Genomic DNA, 12,584 nt, shown 5'->3' on the forward strand with positions numbered 1-12,584 from the left:
AAAACATTTTCAGAAGCCATGAGAAATCATAAGTCAGCCGGTGGTGCATTTAGTCATCACATATTCTTGAAAAAATGTCAGAGGAAAAGAAAAACAATATTCCGAAACCCATTGCTAACATCAGTCTTATCAAAAAATAAACAAACAAAATATCAATAATTTTTCAATGGGAGCAGCAAACATAATTTAATACAGCACAGAAGTCATGAGGAAAATTCTACAGGTGAATGTCTTAGTCAAGGCATAATAATTAAACAAGATCAGAGCTCTCAAAAACGGAATTTCAAACAAATCGTGAGAAAACATTAAAGACTCAAAACAGTAAATTGATAAATTTAAAAATTTCAAAAGGTCAGCAGAAGAGAAAACTAAAGTTCAGACACCATGACATATATTGACTCAATCAGATGTGTCTTCACTAAACACAAAAATAGGGACAATCAAAGCATTGGAAAAACGAACTTCAAACATCAACCTGGAAAAAATAGTCCAACAAAATCAACTATTTCTAATTCAGTTCAAAAGAAGCAACAGAAAAAAACATTTTCAGAAGCCATGAGAAATCATACGTCAGCCAGTGGTGCATTTAGTCATCACATATTCTTGAAAAAATGTCAGAGGAAAAGAAAAACAATATTCCAAAACCAATTGCTAACATCAGTCTTATCAAAAAATAAACAAACAAAATATCAATAATTTTTCAATGGGAGCAGCAAACATAATTTAATACAGCACAGAAGTCATGAGAAAAATTCTACAGGTGAATGTCTTAGTCAAGGCATAATAATTAAACAAGATCAGAGCCCTCAAAAACGGAAAATCGTGAGAAAACATTAAAGACTCAAAACAGTAAATTGATAAAGTTAAAAATTTCAAAAGGTCAGCAGAAGAGAAAACTGAAGTTCAGACGCCATGACATATATTGACTCAATCAGGGGTGTCTTCAATCAACACATAAATAGGGAAAATCAAAGCATTGGAAAAACGAACTTCAAACATCAACCTGGAAAAAATAGTCCAACAAAATCAACTATTTCTAATTCAGTTCAAAAGAAGCAACAGAAAAAAACATTTTCAGAAGCCATGAGAAATCATAAGTCAGCCGGTGGTGCATTTAGTCATCACATATTCTTGAAAAAATGTCAGAGGAAAAGAAAAACAATATTCCGAAACCCATTGCTAACATCAGTCTTATCAAAAAATAAACAAACAAAATATCAATAATTTTTCAATGGGAGCAGCAAACATAATTTAAAAGAGCACAGAAGTCATGAGAAAAATTCTACAGGTGAATGTATGTCTTAGTCGAGGCATAATAATTAAACAAGATCGGAGCCCTCAAAAACGGAATTTCAAACAAATCGTGAGAAAACATTAAAGACTCAAAACAGTAAATTGATCAATTTAAAAATTTCAAAAGGTCAGCAGAAGAGAAAACTGAAGTTCAGACGCCATGACATATATTGACTCAATCAGGGGTGTCCTCACTCAACACAAAAATAGGGAAAATCAAAGCAGTGGAAAAACGAACTTCAAACATCAACCTGGAAAAAATAGTCCAACAAAATCAAATATTTCTAATTCAGTTCAAAAGAAGCAACAGAAAAAAACATTTTCAGACGCCATGAGAAATCATAAGTCAGCCGGTGGTGCATTTAGTCATCATATGTTCTTAAAAAACGTCAGAAGAAAAGAAAAACAGTATTCCGAAAGCCATTGCTAACATCAGTCTATTAAAAAAATAAACGAAATATCAATAACTTTGCTATGGGAGCGACAAACTGAATTTAAAAGAGCTCAGATGTCATGAGAAAAATTTTACGGGTGAATGTGTTAGTCAAGGCAAAATAATTAAACAAGATCTGAGCCTAAAAAACTGATTTTCAAACAAATCGTGAGAAAATATTAAAGACTCAAAACAATAAATTGACATAAATTTAAAAATTTCAAAAGGTTAGTAGAAGAAAAAACAAAAATTCAGACGCCAAGGCAAATATTGAGTCAAACGGAGGTGTCTTCACTCAACACATAAATAAGGAAAATGAAAACATTGCAAAAACGAACTTCAAACGAAAACCTGGAAAAACAGTCCAACAAAACCAACTATTTCTAATTCAGTTCAAAAGAAGCAACAGAACAACATTTTCAGACGCCATGAGAAACCATAATTCAGCCGGTGGTGCATTTAGTCATCACATATTGTTAAAAAATGTCAGAGGAACAATATTCCGAAACCCATTGCAAACATCAGTCTATTAAAACAAAAAATACAAAAAAATATCAACAATTTTGCTATGGGAGCGACAAACTGATTTTAAAAGAGCACGCAAGTCATGAGAACAACTCTACAGGTGAATGTCTTAGTCAAGGCAGAATAATTAAACAAGATCGGAGCCTGAAAAACTGAATTTCAAACAAATCGTGAGAAAACATTAAAGACTCAAAACAATAAATTGACATAAATTTAAAAATTTCAAAAGGTTAGTAGAAGAAAAAACAAAAATTCAGACGCCATGGCAAATATTGAGTCAAACGGAGGTGTCTTCACTCAACACATAAATAAGGAAAATGAAAACATTGCAAAAACGAACTTCAAACGACAACCTGGAAAAACAGTCCAACAAAATCAAATATTTCTAATTCAGTTCAAAAGCAACAGAAAAAAAAACATTTTCAGACGCCATGAGAAATCATAAGTCAGCCGGTGGTGCATTTAGTCATCATATGTTCTTAAAAAACGTCAGAAGAAAAGAAAAACAATATTCCGAAAGCCATTGCTAACATCAGTCTATTAAAAAAATAAACGAAATATCAATAACTTTGCTATGGGAGCGACAAACTGAATTTAAAAGAGCTCAGATGTAATGAGAAAAATTTTACGGGTGAATGTGTTAGTCAAGGCAGAATAATTAAACAAGATCGGAGCCTGAAAAACTGATTTTCAAACAAATCGTGAGAAAATATTAAAGACTCAAAACAATAAATTGACATAAATTTAAAAATTTCAAAAGGTTAGTAGAAGAAAAAACAAAAATTCAGACGCCAAGGCAAATATTGAGTCAAACGGAGGTGTCTTCACTCAACACATAAATAAGGAAAATGAAAACATTGCAAAAACGAACTTCAAAGGAAAACCTGGAAAAACAGTCCAACAAAACCAACTATTTCTAATTCAGTTCAAAAGAAGCAACAGAACAACATTTTCAGACGCCATGAGAAACCATAATTCAGCCGGTGGTGCATTTAGTCATCACATATTGTTAAAAAATGTCAGAGGAACAATATTCCGAAACCCATTGCAAACATCAGTCTATTAAAACAAAAAATACAAAAAAATATCAACAATTTTGCTATGGGAGCGACAAACTGATTTTAAAAGAGCACGCAAGTCATGAGAACAACTCTACAGGTGAATGTCTTAGTCAAGGCAGAATAATTAAACAAGATCGGAGCCTGAAAAACTGAATTTCAAACAAATCGTGAGAAAACATTAAAGACTCAAAACAATAAATTGACATAAATTTAAAAATTTCAAAAGGTTAGTAGAAAAAACAAAAATTCAGACGCCATGGCAAATATTGAGTCAAACGGAGGTGTCTCCACTCAACACATAAATAAGGAAAATGAAAACATTGCAAAAACGAACTTCAAACGACAACCTGGAAAAACAGTCCAACAAAATCAAATATTTCTAATTCAGTTCAAAAGCAACAGAAAAAAAACATTTTCAGACGCCATGAGAAATCATAAGTCAGCCGGTGGTGCATTTAATCATCATATGTTCTTAAAAAACGTCAGAGGAAAAGAAAAACAATATTCCGAAAGCCATTGCTAACATCAGTCTATTAAAAAAATAAACGAAATATCAATAATTTTGCTATGGGAGCGACAAACTGAATTTAAAAGAGCACAGAAGTCATGAGAACAACTCTACAGGTGAATGTCTTAGTCAAGGCAGAATAATTAAACAAGATCGGAGCCTGAAAAACTGAATTTCAAACAAATCGTGAGAAAACATTAAAGACTCAAAACAATAAATTGACATAAATTTAAAAATTTCAAAAGGTTAGTAGAAGAAAAAACAAAAATTCAGACGCCATGGCAAATATTGAGTCAAACGGAGGTGTCTTCACTCAACACATAAATAAGGAAAATGAAAACATTGCAAAATTGAACTTCAAACGACAACCTGGAAAAACAGTCCAACAAAATCAATTATTTCTAATTCAGTTCAAAAGCAACAGAAAAAAAACATTTTCAGACGCCATGAGAAATCATAAGTCAGCCGGTGGTGCATTTAGTCATCATATGTTCTTAAAAAACGTCAGAGGAAAAGAAAAACAATATTCCGAAAGCCATTGCTAACATCAGTCTATTAAAAAAATAAACGAAATATCAATAATTTTGCTATGGGAGCGACAAACTGAATTTAAAAGAGCACAGAAGTCATGAGAAAAATTTTACGGGTGAATGTCTTAGTCAAGGCATAATAATTAAACAAGATCGGAGCCCTGAAAAACTGAATTTCAAACAAATCGTGAGAAAACATTAAAGACTCAAAACAGTAAATTGACCTAAATTTAAAAATTTCAAACGGTCAGCAGAAGAAAAACGCAAGTTCAGACGCCATGACATGTGAAGAATGACACAAAGCAACCAATGAACATACACTGAACTGCCGATAGATTGCCGTGAAATAGCCCCGATAGACGCTTGTGGCCTTCCACTGATTTGATACAACTAAAGAAAATAATAGACCACTAGACTTTTTAGCTTAGATTCGGACCGTCATTTTTATGATACACAAAAGCTCTAAAAGGATTAAGTCCTAATACAGTTTTTTCAAATTTGATATTCTAAATCAAAACTCAAGATTCTATACTCAAGATTTAGGGCATATATGTTTGGCACTACTTGGCTGCACATTATTCATGTTTAACTAGTAAATTTTCATAAAAATTAACGCTGATTAAGTGATCTAAGAAGTCATTTAATGAGGTTAAGTCACGCAATTAACCTAAAAGCACAACAATTTTCAAAAGGTCAGCACCAGAATAAACACAAAAGAGTTCCCATGCCATCAGAGCTATTTAGTTAACCAGTGGTGTCTGCAGTCAACGCATAAATAAGGAATATCACAGCATTGCAAAAACAATCTGGAAAAAACCCATGCGAATATATAAATCAAGAGGTGGTTCTTTTAGTCATTATAAAGAAATTTAAAAAATCAGCCTTGCAAAATTAAAATTCAAACGAATCATGGGAAACATTAAAGACTCAAAACAGTGAACTGACATAAATTTACAACAATTTTCAGACGCGCATCAGCAGAAAATAAAACAGTTCAGACGCCGTGAGATACTGAGCAAATCAGTGGTGTCTTCAGTCAAAACATAAATGAGGAATATAAAAGCATTGCAAAAATGAAATTCAAACAAAAATCTGAAAATAATCCAATAAAATCCACTAATTCAAATTCAGTTCAAAGAAGCAAAGATGCACACTATTGACCTTTATCTTAAAATGTTCATAAAATTTGATTTCAGAAGTCATCTTTTAGTGAGGTTAAGTCACGCAATTGACCTACAAGCACAACAAATTTTAACTACAAAGCAGTAGAAATCACTGAAATTGAAAAAATCAATGGTCGCAAGAATAATCGACGGAGACTACGAATTTAAATAAAAAACACGATGTCACCAATAAAAGCCGCTTTCACTTTGGGACAATAATTCTCAAAAGGACAGGACCAGAAAAAACATGAAAGGGTTAAGAAGCCATGAGAGAATTTGAGTCAGTCAATCCTGCCTTCAGTCGACACATGATAAATAACAAATATCAAAGCGAGGCAAAAACGAAAAACGTCAAAGAAACGCTAAATAAACAGAAAACTTTGCAAACAGTAACTGAAACCAAAATTCGGCAATTTCAGATCGGAAAAAACGGACAGAAGTTAATGTAATTAATTAACATAGGCCGTGAGAAATAACTTAACTGCTGGTTCATTCATTAAATATTACTTAAAGAAGATCAGAGCCTTGAATTTCAAACAACTCATGGGAAACATTTGTGAACGAAAAAAGTCTAAGAACATACACTTTCAGAAAATAAATAATAAACGAAATATCAATAATTTTGCTATGGGAGCGACAAACTGAATTTAAAAGAGCACAGAAGTCATGAGAAAAATTTTACGGGTGAATGTCTTAGTCAAGGCAGAATAATTAAACAAGATCGGAGCCTGAAAAACTGAACTTCAAACAAATCCTGAGAAAGCATTAAAGACTCAGAACAATAAATTGACATAAATTTAATCATTTCAAAAGGTTAGTAGAAGAAAAAACAAAAATTCAGACGCCATGGCAAATATTGAGTCATACGGAGGTGTCTTCACTCAACACATAAATAAGGAAAATGAAAACATTGCAAAAACGAACTTCAAACGACAACCTGGAAAAACAGTCCAAAATCAACTATTTCTAATTCAGTTCAGAAGCAACAGAAAAAAAAACATTTTCAGACGCCATGAGAAATCATAAGTCAGCCGGTGGTGCATTTCGTCATCAAATGTTCTTAAAAAACGTCAGAAGAAAAGAAAAACAATATTCCGAAAGCCATTGCTAACATCAGTCTATTAAAAAAATAAACGAAATATCAATAATTTTGCTATGGGAGCGACAAACTGAATTCAAAAGAGCACAGAAGTCATGAGAAAAATTTTACGGGTGAATGTCTTAGTCAAGGCATAATAATTAAACAAGATCGGAACCCTGAAAAACTGAATTTCAAACAAATCGTGAAAAAACATTAAAGACTCAAAACAGTAAATTGACCTAAATTTAAAAATTTCAAACGGTCAGCAGAAGAAAAACGCAAGTTCAGACGCCATGACATGTGAAGAATCACACAAAGCAACCAATGAACATACACTGAACTGCCGATAGATTGCCGTGAAATAGCCGCGATAGACGCTTGTGGCCTTCCACTGATTTGATACAACTAAAGAAAATAATAGACCACTAGACTTTTTAGCTTAGATTCGGACCGTCATTTTTATGATACACAAAAGCTCTAAAAGGATTAAGTCCTAATACAGTTTTTTCAAATTTGATATTCTAAATCAAAACTCAAGATTCTATACTCAAGATTTAGGGCATTTATGTTTGGCACTACTTGGCTGCACATTATTCATGTTTAACTAGTAAATTTTCATAAAAATTAACGCTCATTAAGTGATCTAAGAAGTCATTTAGTGAGGTTAAGTCACGCAATTAACCTAAAAGCACAACAATTTTCAAAAGGTCAGCACCAGAATAAACAAAAGAGTTCAGATGCCATCAGGGCTATTTAGTTAACCAGTGGTGTCTGCAGTCAACGAATAAATAAGGAATATCACAGCATTGCAAAAACAATCTGGAAAAAACCCATGCGAATATATAAATCAAGAGGTGGTTCTTTTAGTCATTATAAAGAAAATTAAAAAATCAGCCTTGCAAAATTAAAATTCAAACGATTCATGGGAAACCATAAAGACTCAAAACAGTGAACTGACATAAATTTACAACAATTTTGAGAAGCGCAACAGCAGAAAAAAAAACAGTTCAGACGCCGTGAGATACTGAGCAAATCAGTGGTGTCTTCAGTCAAAACATAAATGAGGAATATCAAAGCATTGCAAAAATGAAATTCAAACAAAAATTTGAAAATAATCCAATAAAATCCACTAATTGAAATTCGGTTCAAAGAAGCAAAGATGCACACTATTGACCTTTATCTTAAAATCTTCATAAAATTTGATTTCAGAAGTCATCTTTTAGTGAGGTTAAGTCACGCAATTGACCTACAAGCACAACAAATTTTAACTACAAAGCAGTAGAAATCACTGAAATTGAAAAAGTCAATGGTCGCAAGAATAATCGACGGAGACTACGAATTTAAATAAAAAACACGATGTCACCAATAAAAGCCGCTTTCACTTTGGGGCTCTTAACGACAATAATTCTCAAAAGGACAGGACCAGAAAAAACATGAAAGGGTTAAGAAGCCATGAGAGAATTTGAGTCAGTCAATCCTGCCTTCAGTCGACACATGATAAATAACAAATATCAGAGCGAGGCAAATACGAAAAACGTCAAAGAAACGCTAAATCAACAGAAAACTTTGCAAACAGTAACTGAAACCAAAATTCGGCAATTTCAGATCGGAAAAAAACGGACAGAAGTTAATGTAATTAATTAACATAAGCCGTGAGAAATAACTTAACTGCTGGTTCATTCATTAAATATTACTTAAAGAAGATCAGAGCCTTGAATTTCAAACAACTCATGGGAAACATTTGTGAACAAAAAAGTCTAAGAACATACACTTTCAGAAGGTCAGCAGCAGCATAAGCATGAGTGTACATAATCCATGAAAAACCTAGACTCAGTCGGTGGTGGAATTAGTCACCACAAATTTATTGAACAACTCAAAGGATTGAAAATTAAAATCGAGATGACCTTGCAAACAGTCATTTAACACAACTATTGAACAAAATTTCCATAACTTCAAACAAGGAGCAACGGACTGAGTTTTATAGAGTACAGAAACCATGAGTAAAAACTATTCACCAGGTGCTTCTTTTAGTCATATTATATCATTTAAAGAAAACCAGATAATTGAAAAACTGAATTTCAAACAAATCGTGGGAAACATTAGTTATTCAAAACAAATAGTATACAAAATTTCGACAGTTTCAGAATGAAACAACGGACTAAACTTGATAGAGTATAGAAACCATGAGAAAAGATTGCCCAATAGACGATCAGGGCCGTGAAAAAATTGAACTTCAAACACAGCCTGGTGAACATTAATGACTCGAAGCAGTCTATGAAAAGACACCTAAAACAACTTTCAAAAGGTCAGCAGCAGAGAAAACACGAGAGAATTCAGACGTCATGAAAAATCTTCAGTCAGTCGGTGGAGTCTTCACTCAACACATCATATATAAGGAATATCAAAGCATCGCAAAAACTAACTTAGAACTGAAAAGAAATCCAAAAAATCTAGTATTGAAAATTCAGTTTAAAAGGGAAGCAACAAAACAGAACATTTTCAGACGCCATGAGAAATCATAATTCAGCCGGTGGTGCATTTAGTCATCACATGTTAATAAAAATGTCACAGGAATACATTATTCAAAAAAGCCTTATTAATTTAAAACAAGAATTGAACAAAATTTCGATATTTCAGAATGGACACAATGGAATGAACTCAGTAGAGTACAGCACCCATGGGAATATATAAATCAACAGTTAGTTCCTTTACTCATTGTATAGAAATTAAAGAAAATCAGAGCCTTGCAAAACAAAATTTCAAACGAATCGTGGGAAACATAAGTGACTCGAAATAGTCAATGAACATACACTTAAAATTTTCAAAAGGGCAGAACCAGAATATAAGCATGAAAGATTTCAACTGCCATGAGAATCGTTGATTTAGCCTTTGGTGCATTCAGTCAACACTTGAACGGTGGTGCACTAAGTATCCGCATGAAGACAAAAAGGATAAAGTATCAAAATGTAAATAAGTGAAAACTGAAACACTTGAAACTTCAGACGTGTGAAATAAGGCCAAAAAGAATAAGGATAATACATGAAGCTAAATTGCATAATTATTAAAGTCTTTGATGACAAAAATCAAAACTAGACCTTGCAATGCTTAGGAATAGCTTTTGGAAAACAGTGGCAATAACCGATGAAGTTTGAAAACTCACTGAACAGAAACTCAATTGCCAGACGCAAAAGACTGATAACTCACGAAAACAAGTCGCGTTTTCACTCCGCTTAAAAATTCCTGTTTTGACGTGATCAAAATCACTACTCGAAGTTAATTAAAAAATTATCGGACTGTGGGACGAGATCTTTAAGAAAGCAGCTGAACATGACAATTGAAATTCTCTCAAGTTGTAAAACATCGAAAGCCCAAAAAAGTCGTTGCAAGAAAACCTTGATAGAGAGGTTCTCCCGTCAAAACTTTTTCAGGCTACAAATCTTGAAAATTCACAATTTAAAACCAAAGGAGAACGGGTAAATAATGTTGATTAGCTAATGTCGATTTCAGTTGACTCAAATAAACTGACAGAGAACAATCAATCTGTCAATACTGAGCCTCTTCTTGGTATCTGAACAGGAAACAAACCTCGAAGTATTCAAGTAACGAAAACCGAGATAAATTCAGCTTACCTTCTCGCTCGTTTTTCCTCTGGGGTCTCGTACAACTTCATTTTCTCCTTTTCCAGCTTCCTCACACTGCTGTCTTTCTGCTTCTGTTGCAATGCAGCCTTAATTGGCGAAGGTAGACTGGATCTCTTCCCATTGCTATCTGTTGAGGCATTGCTACTCAAACTTCGAGATCTAAAAGAGGTCTCAGCTATTTATGTGTTAAGATTATTTATGCAGTACTTTCGGATGAACGTCCACATTTAATTCAGTCCGTTAAAAAACCCAATGCAATAATCTGGGGAATACTTCTGTTAACAAAATCTTGTGCATATTTAAGATACAAAATTCTAGTGGTTTATTTTGGCATGTGCTACAAAAGTTACAATGATAGCGAAGAAAGAAGTGACGAAGATCAGGGCAAAATTACAAAAAGCTGTCGATTCAAAGATTGGAGCTGTCTTCGAATCAAAAGATGCTGGTTTGAAAGACAAACAAAAACCCGAAGGAACGCAGGGATCCTCTGTTTAGTAAAAAATTCCAGATAACAATAATTCAAATATGCAAATCTAAAACTTACAAATTTTATTGCGCAATTTTTATTAAAGTCTAGAAAACGTACTCTTAAAAACTTGCCGTTTCAATTTCTTAGACCTATTCTACCTTGAGACCCACTAAAAACTTATTTCAGGACAGTGTAGTTGACAAAGTTGTCATACATGTTGACAAAAGGGAATAAAACTGCATTACCTCGTGAACAATCGAAAAATCAGATCTATTCTAACGACTCAGTTCACAAGGCATACAGATATCAACAAAAGTTCTACGTAGCCTTCAGTTCCTTCCCCAAAACTCAAATGAATCAGGTTAAAAACCTAACTAACCTTGAACCGCTCAGAGACCTGCTACTTTCTGACTGACTAATACTTTGCTTTCGAGACTTTTTCGCATTCACGTGACGACTTTTACTTGACTCTTCGTGTCTTCGTTTCCTCTTTGAAACGCCAGCATTTTGACTAAGTGAACGAGATCTTGACCTTTTACTGTTTGAAGATTTGCTCTTCTTTGATGCTTTTGAAGATTTCTTCCGATCAGGAGATCTAGAATGTTTGCTCTTTCTGGACCCGTGATGGCAATTTTCTGTGTCAGCTTCACCCCGCATCATTCCAATGCAATTGTATTCACTTTCTTATGCTCTACATACTTCTTCTAAAAACACTATTAGGTTATAATTTGCACAAGGCCTATTTAAAAAAAACTAATCACAAAATGTAAACTATTTTCTTCAGTTAAAATAGCCACGCTAAGTGCTCGTGCTAAGACTGTTCAATAAAATTTAATCTTTGAGACTATAAGTAAATCATTCGAACAAGTGCAAACATAGCTGGCTGATTGCTAGAAAATAGCCGCAATAGATTCGCAGATCGGCAGTCTTAAAAAAACAGTAAAAAAGACAGACCAAAAAAATTCGTCTTTTCATTGAAGGCTGATCTGTTATATTTTGATTTAAAATCTGCATAAGTTATTTCTGCCTCTATTAGCTGATCTCAAATAACCTTCATTTAGAGTGACACACACCCATTTGACCTTATCTCTTTGAATTAAAATAAATAAAAGTCAATTTGAAAGTGAAGAAGTCATTTTTGAGAGTGAGGTAAGTCAAGTGTGACCAAAAATTTAATCACGCGCATGAACAAAAAAACTCGCTCCACAAAGAGCGAAAAATGACGTCACACATGCAATTCAGTTGAAATTGCATGAACGAATGAACAAAAAGTGGCTGTGACGTCATATGGTCGTAACAAAAATCATGACGACGAAATAAAAAACATAGCCGGAAGAATTCCGGAAGCGACTCGAAGCGTCAAAACTTCACTAACAAAACCATAACTTCAGCGGAAGCCAGTACATTTTGTATTAAAACATTAACTCACTATCTCTCATGGTCTGCTCTAAAAACTGGTGCAACTTGAACCACTGTCACCAAGAGAAACAAAATGCAGCAAAATTTTATATTGAAAATGTTTGGTAACGTTAAAAAATTCGAAATATTTAAGGTGGTTAAAAAACTGATAGTCTGAAAAAGCTGACAAGGGTATCAATTGCCCTCAAATAATTCATGATTCTAATCTGAAAAAGATCGCGAAGGCAAACGGCAGATAATAATCTTAGAAACTAAGTTAAATCTTTTCAAAAAAGGAAGCTCAAATTTAAGAATCAGAAAACACCTATAATTACACTTCTAATCACTGCAATTAAGACAAAAAATAACACACACTTGTTCCTTGTTTAAATTAATACCAAGGCCGGAAAAACGTTGCAGTAAATAGTCATAAGTGGAAATTTTGGAAAAGGCTTGCTATCAAACTCTCAGTACGGCCTCAT

The 12,584-nt window shown here is 33.5% G+C and overlaps 1 protein-coding gene across 1 annotated transcript in view; it reads right to left on the bottom strand.

Moving 5' to 3' along the window:
• The window catches only part of LOC142336274 (splicing factor Cactin-like), a 140,103-nt gene extending 128,669 nt beyond the window's left edge, over positions 1 to 11,434 (bottom strand). The window contains exons 1-2 of the mRNA XM_075384970.1: positions 11,084 to 11,434; positions 10,224 to 10,394 (exon numbers count right to left, since the gene is read on the bottom strand). Of these exons, the coding sequence (XP_075241085.1) occupies positions 10,224 to 10,394; positions 11,084 to 11,364 (452 nt within the window). The 5' untranslated portion in view covers positions 11,365 to 11,434. The remainder of the gene's footprint in view (positions 1 to 10,223; positions 10,395 to 11,083) is intronic.
• Positions 11,435 to 12,584: the final 1,150 nt, after the last annotated feature.

This window comes from Convolutriloba macropyga, chromosome 3, assembly GCF_964194025.1.
Source record: "Convolutriloba macropyga chromosome 3, txConMacr16.3, whole genome shotgun sequence".
Classification (NCBI taxonomy): domain Eukaryota; kingdom Metazoa; phylum Xenacoelomorpha; order Acoela; family Convolutidae; genus Convolutriloba; species Convolutriloba macropyga.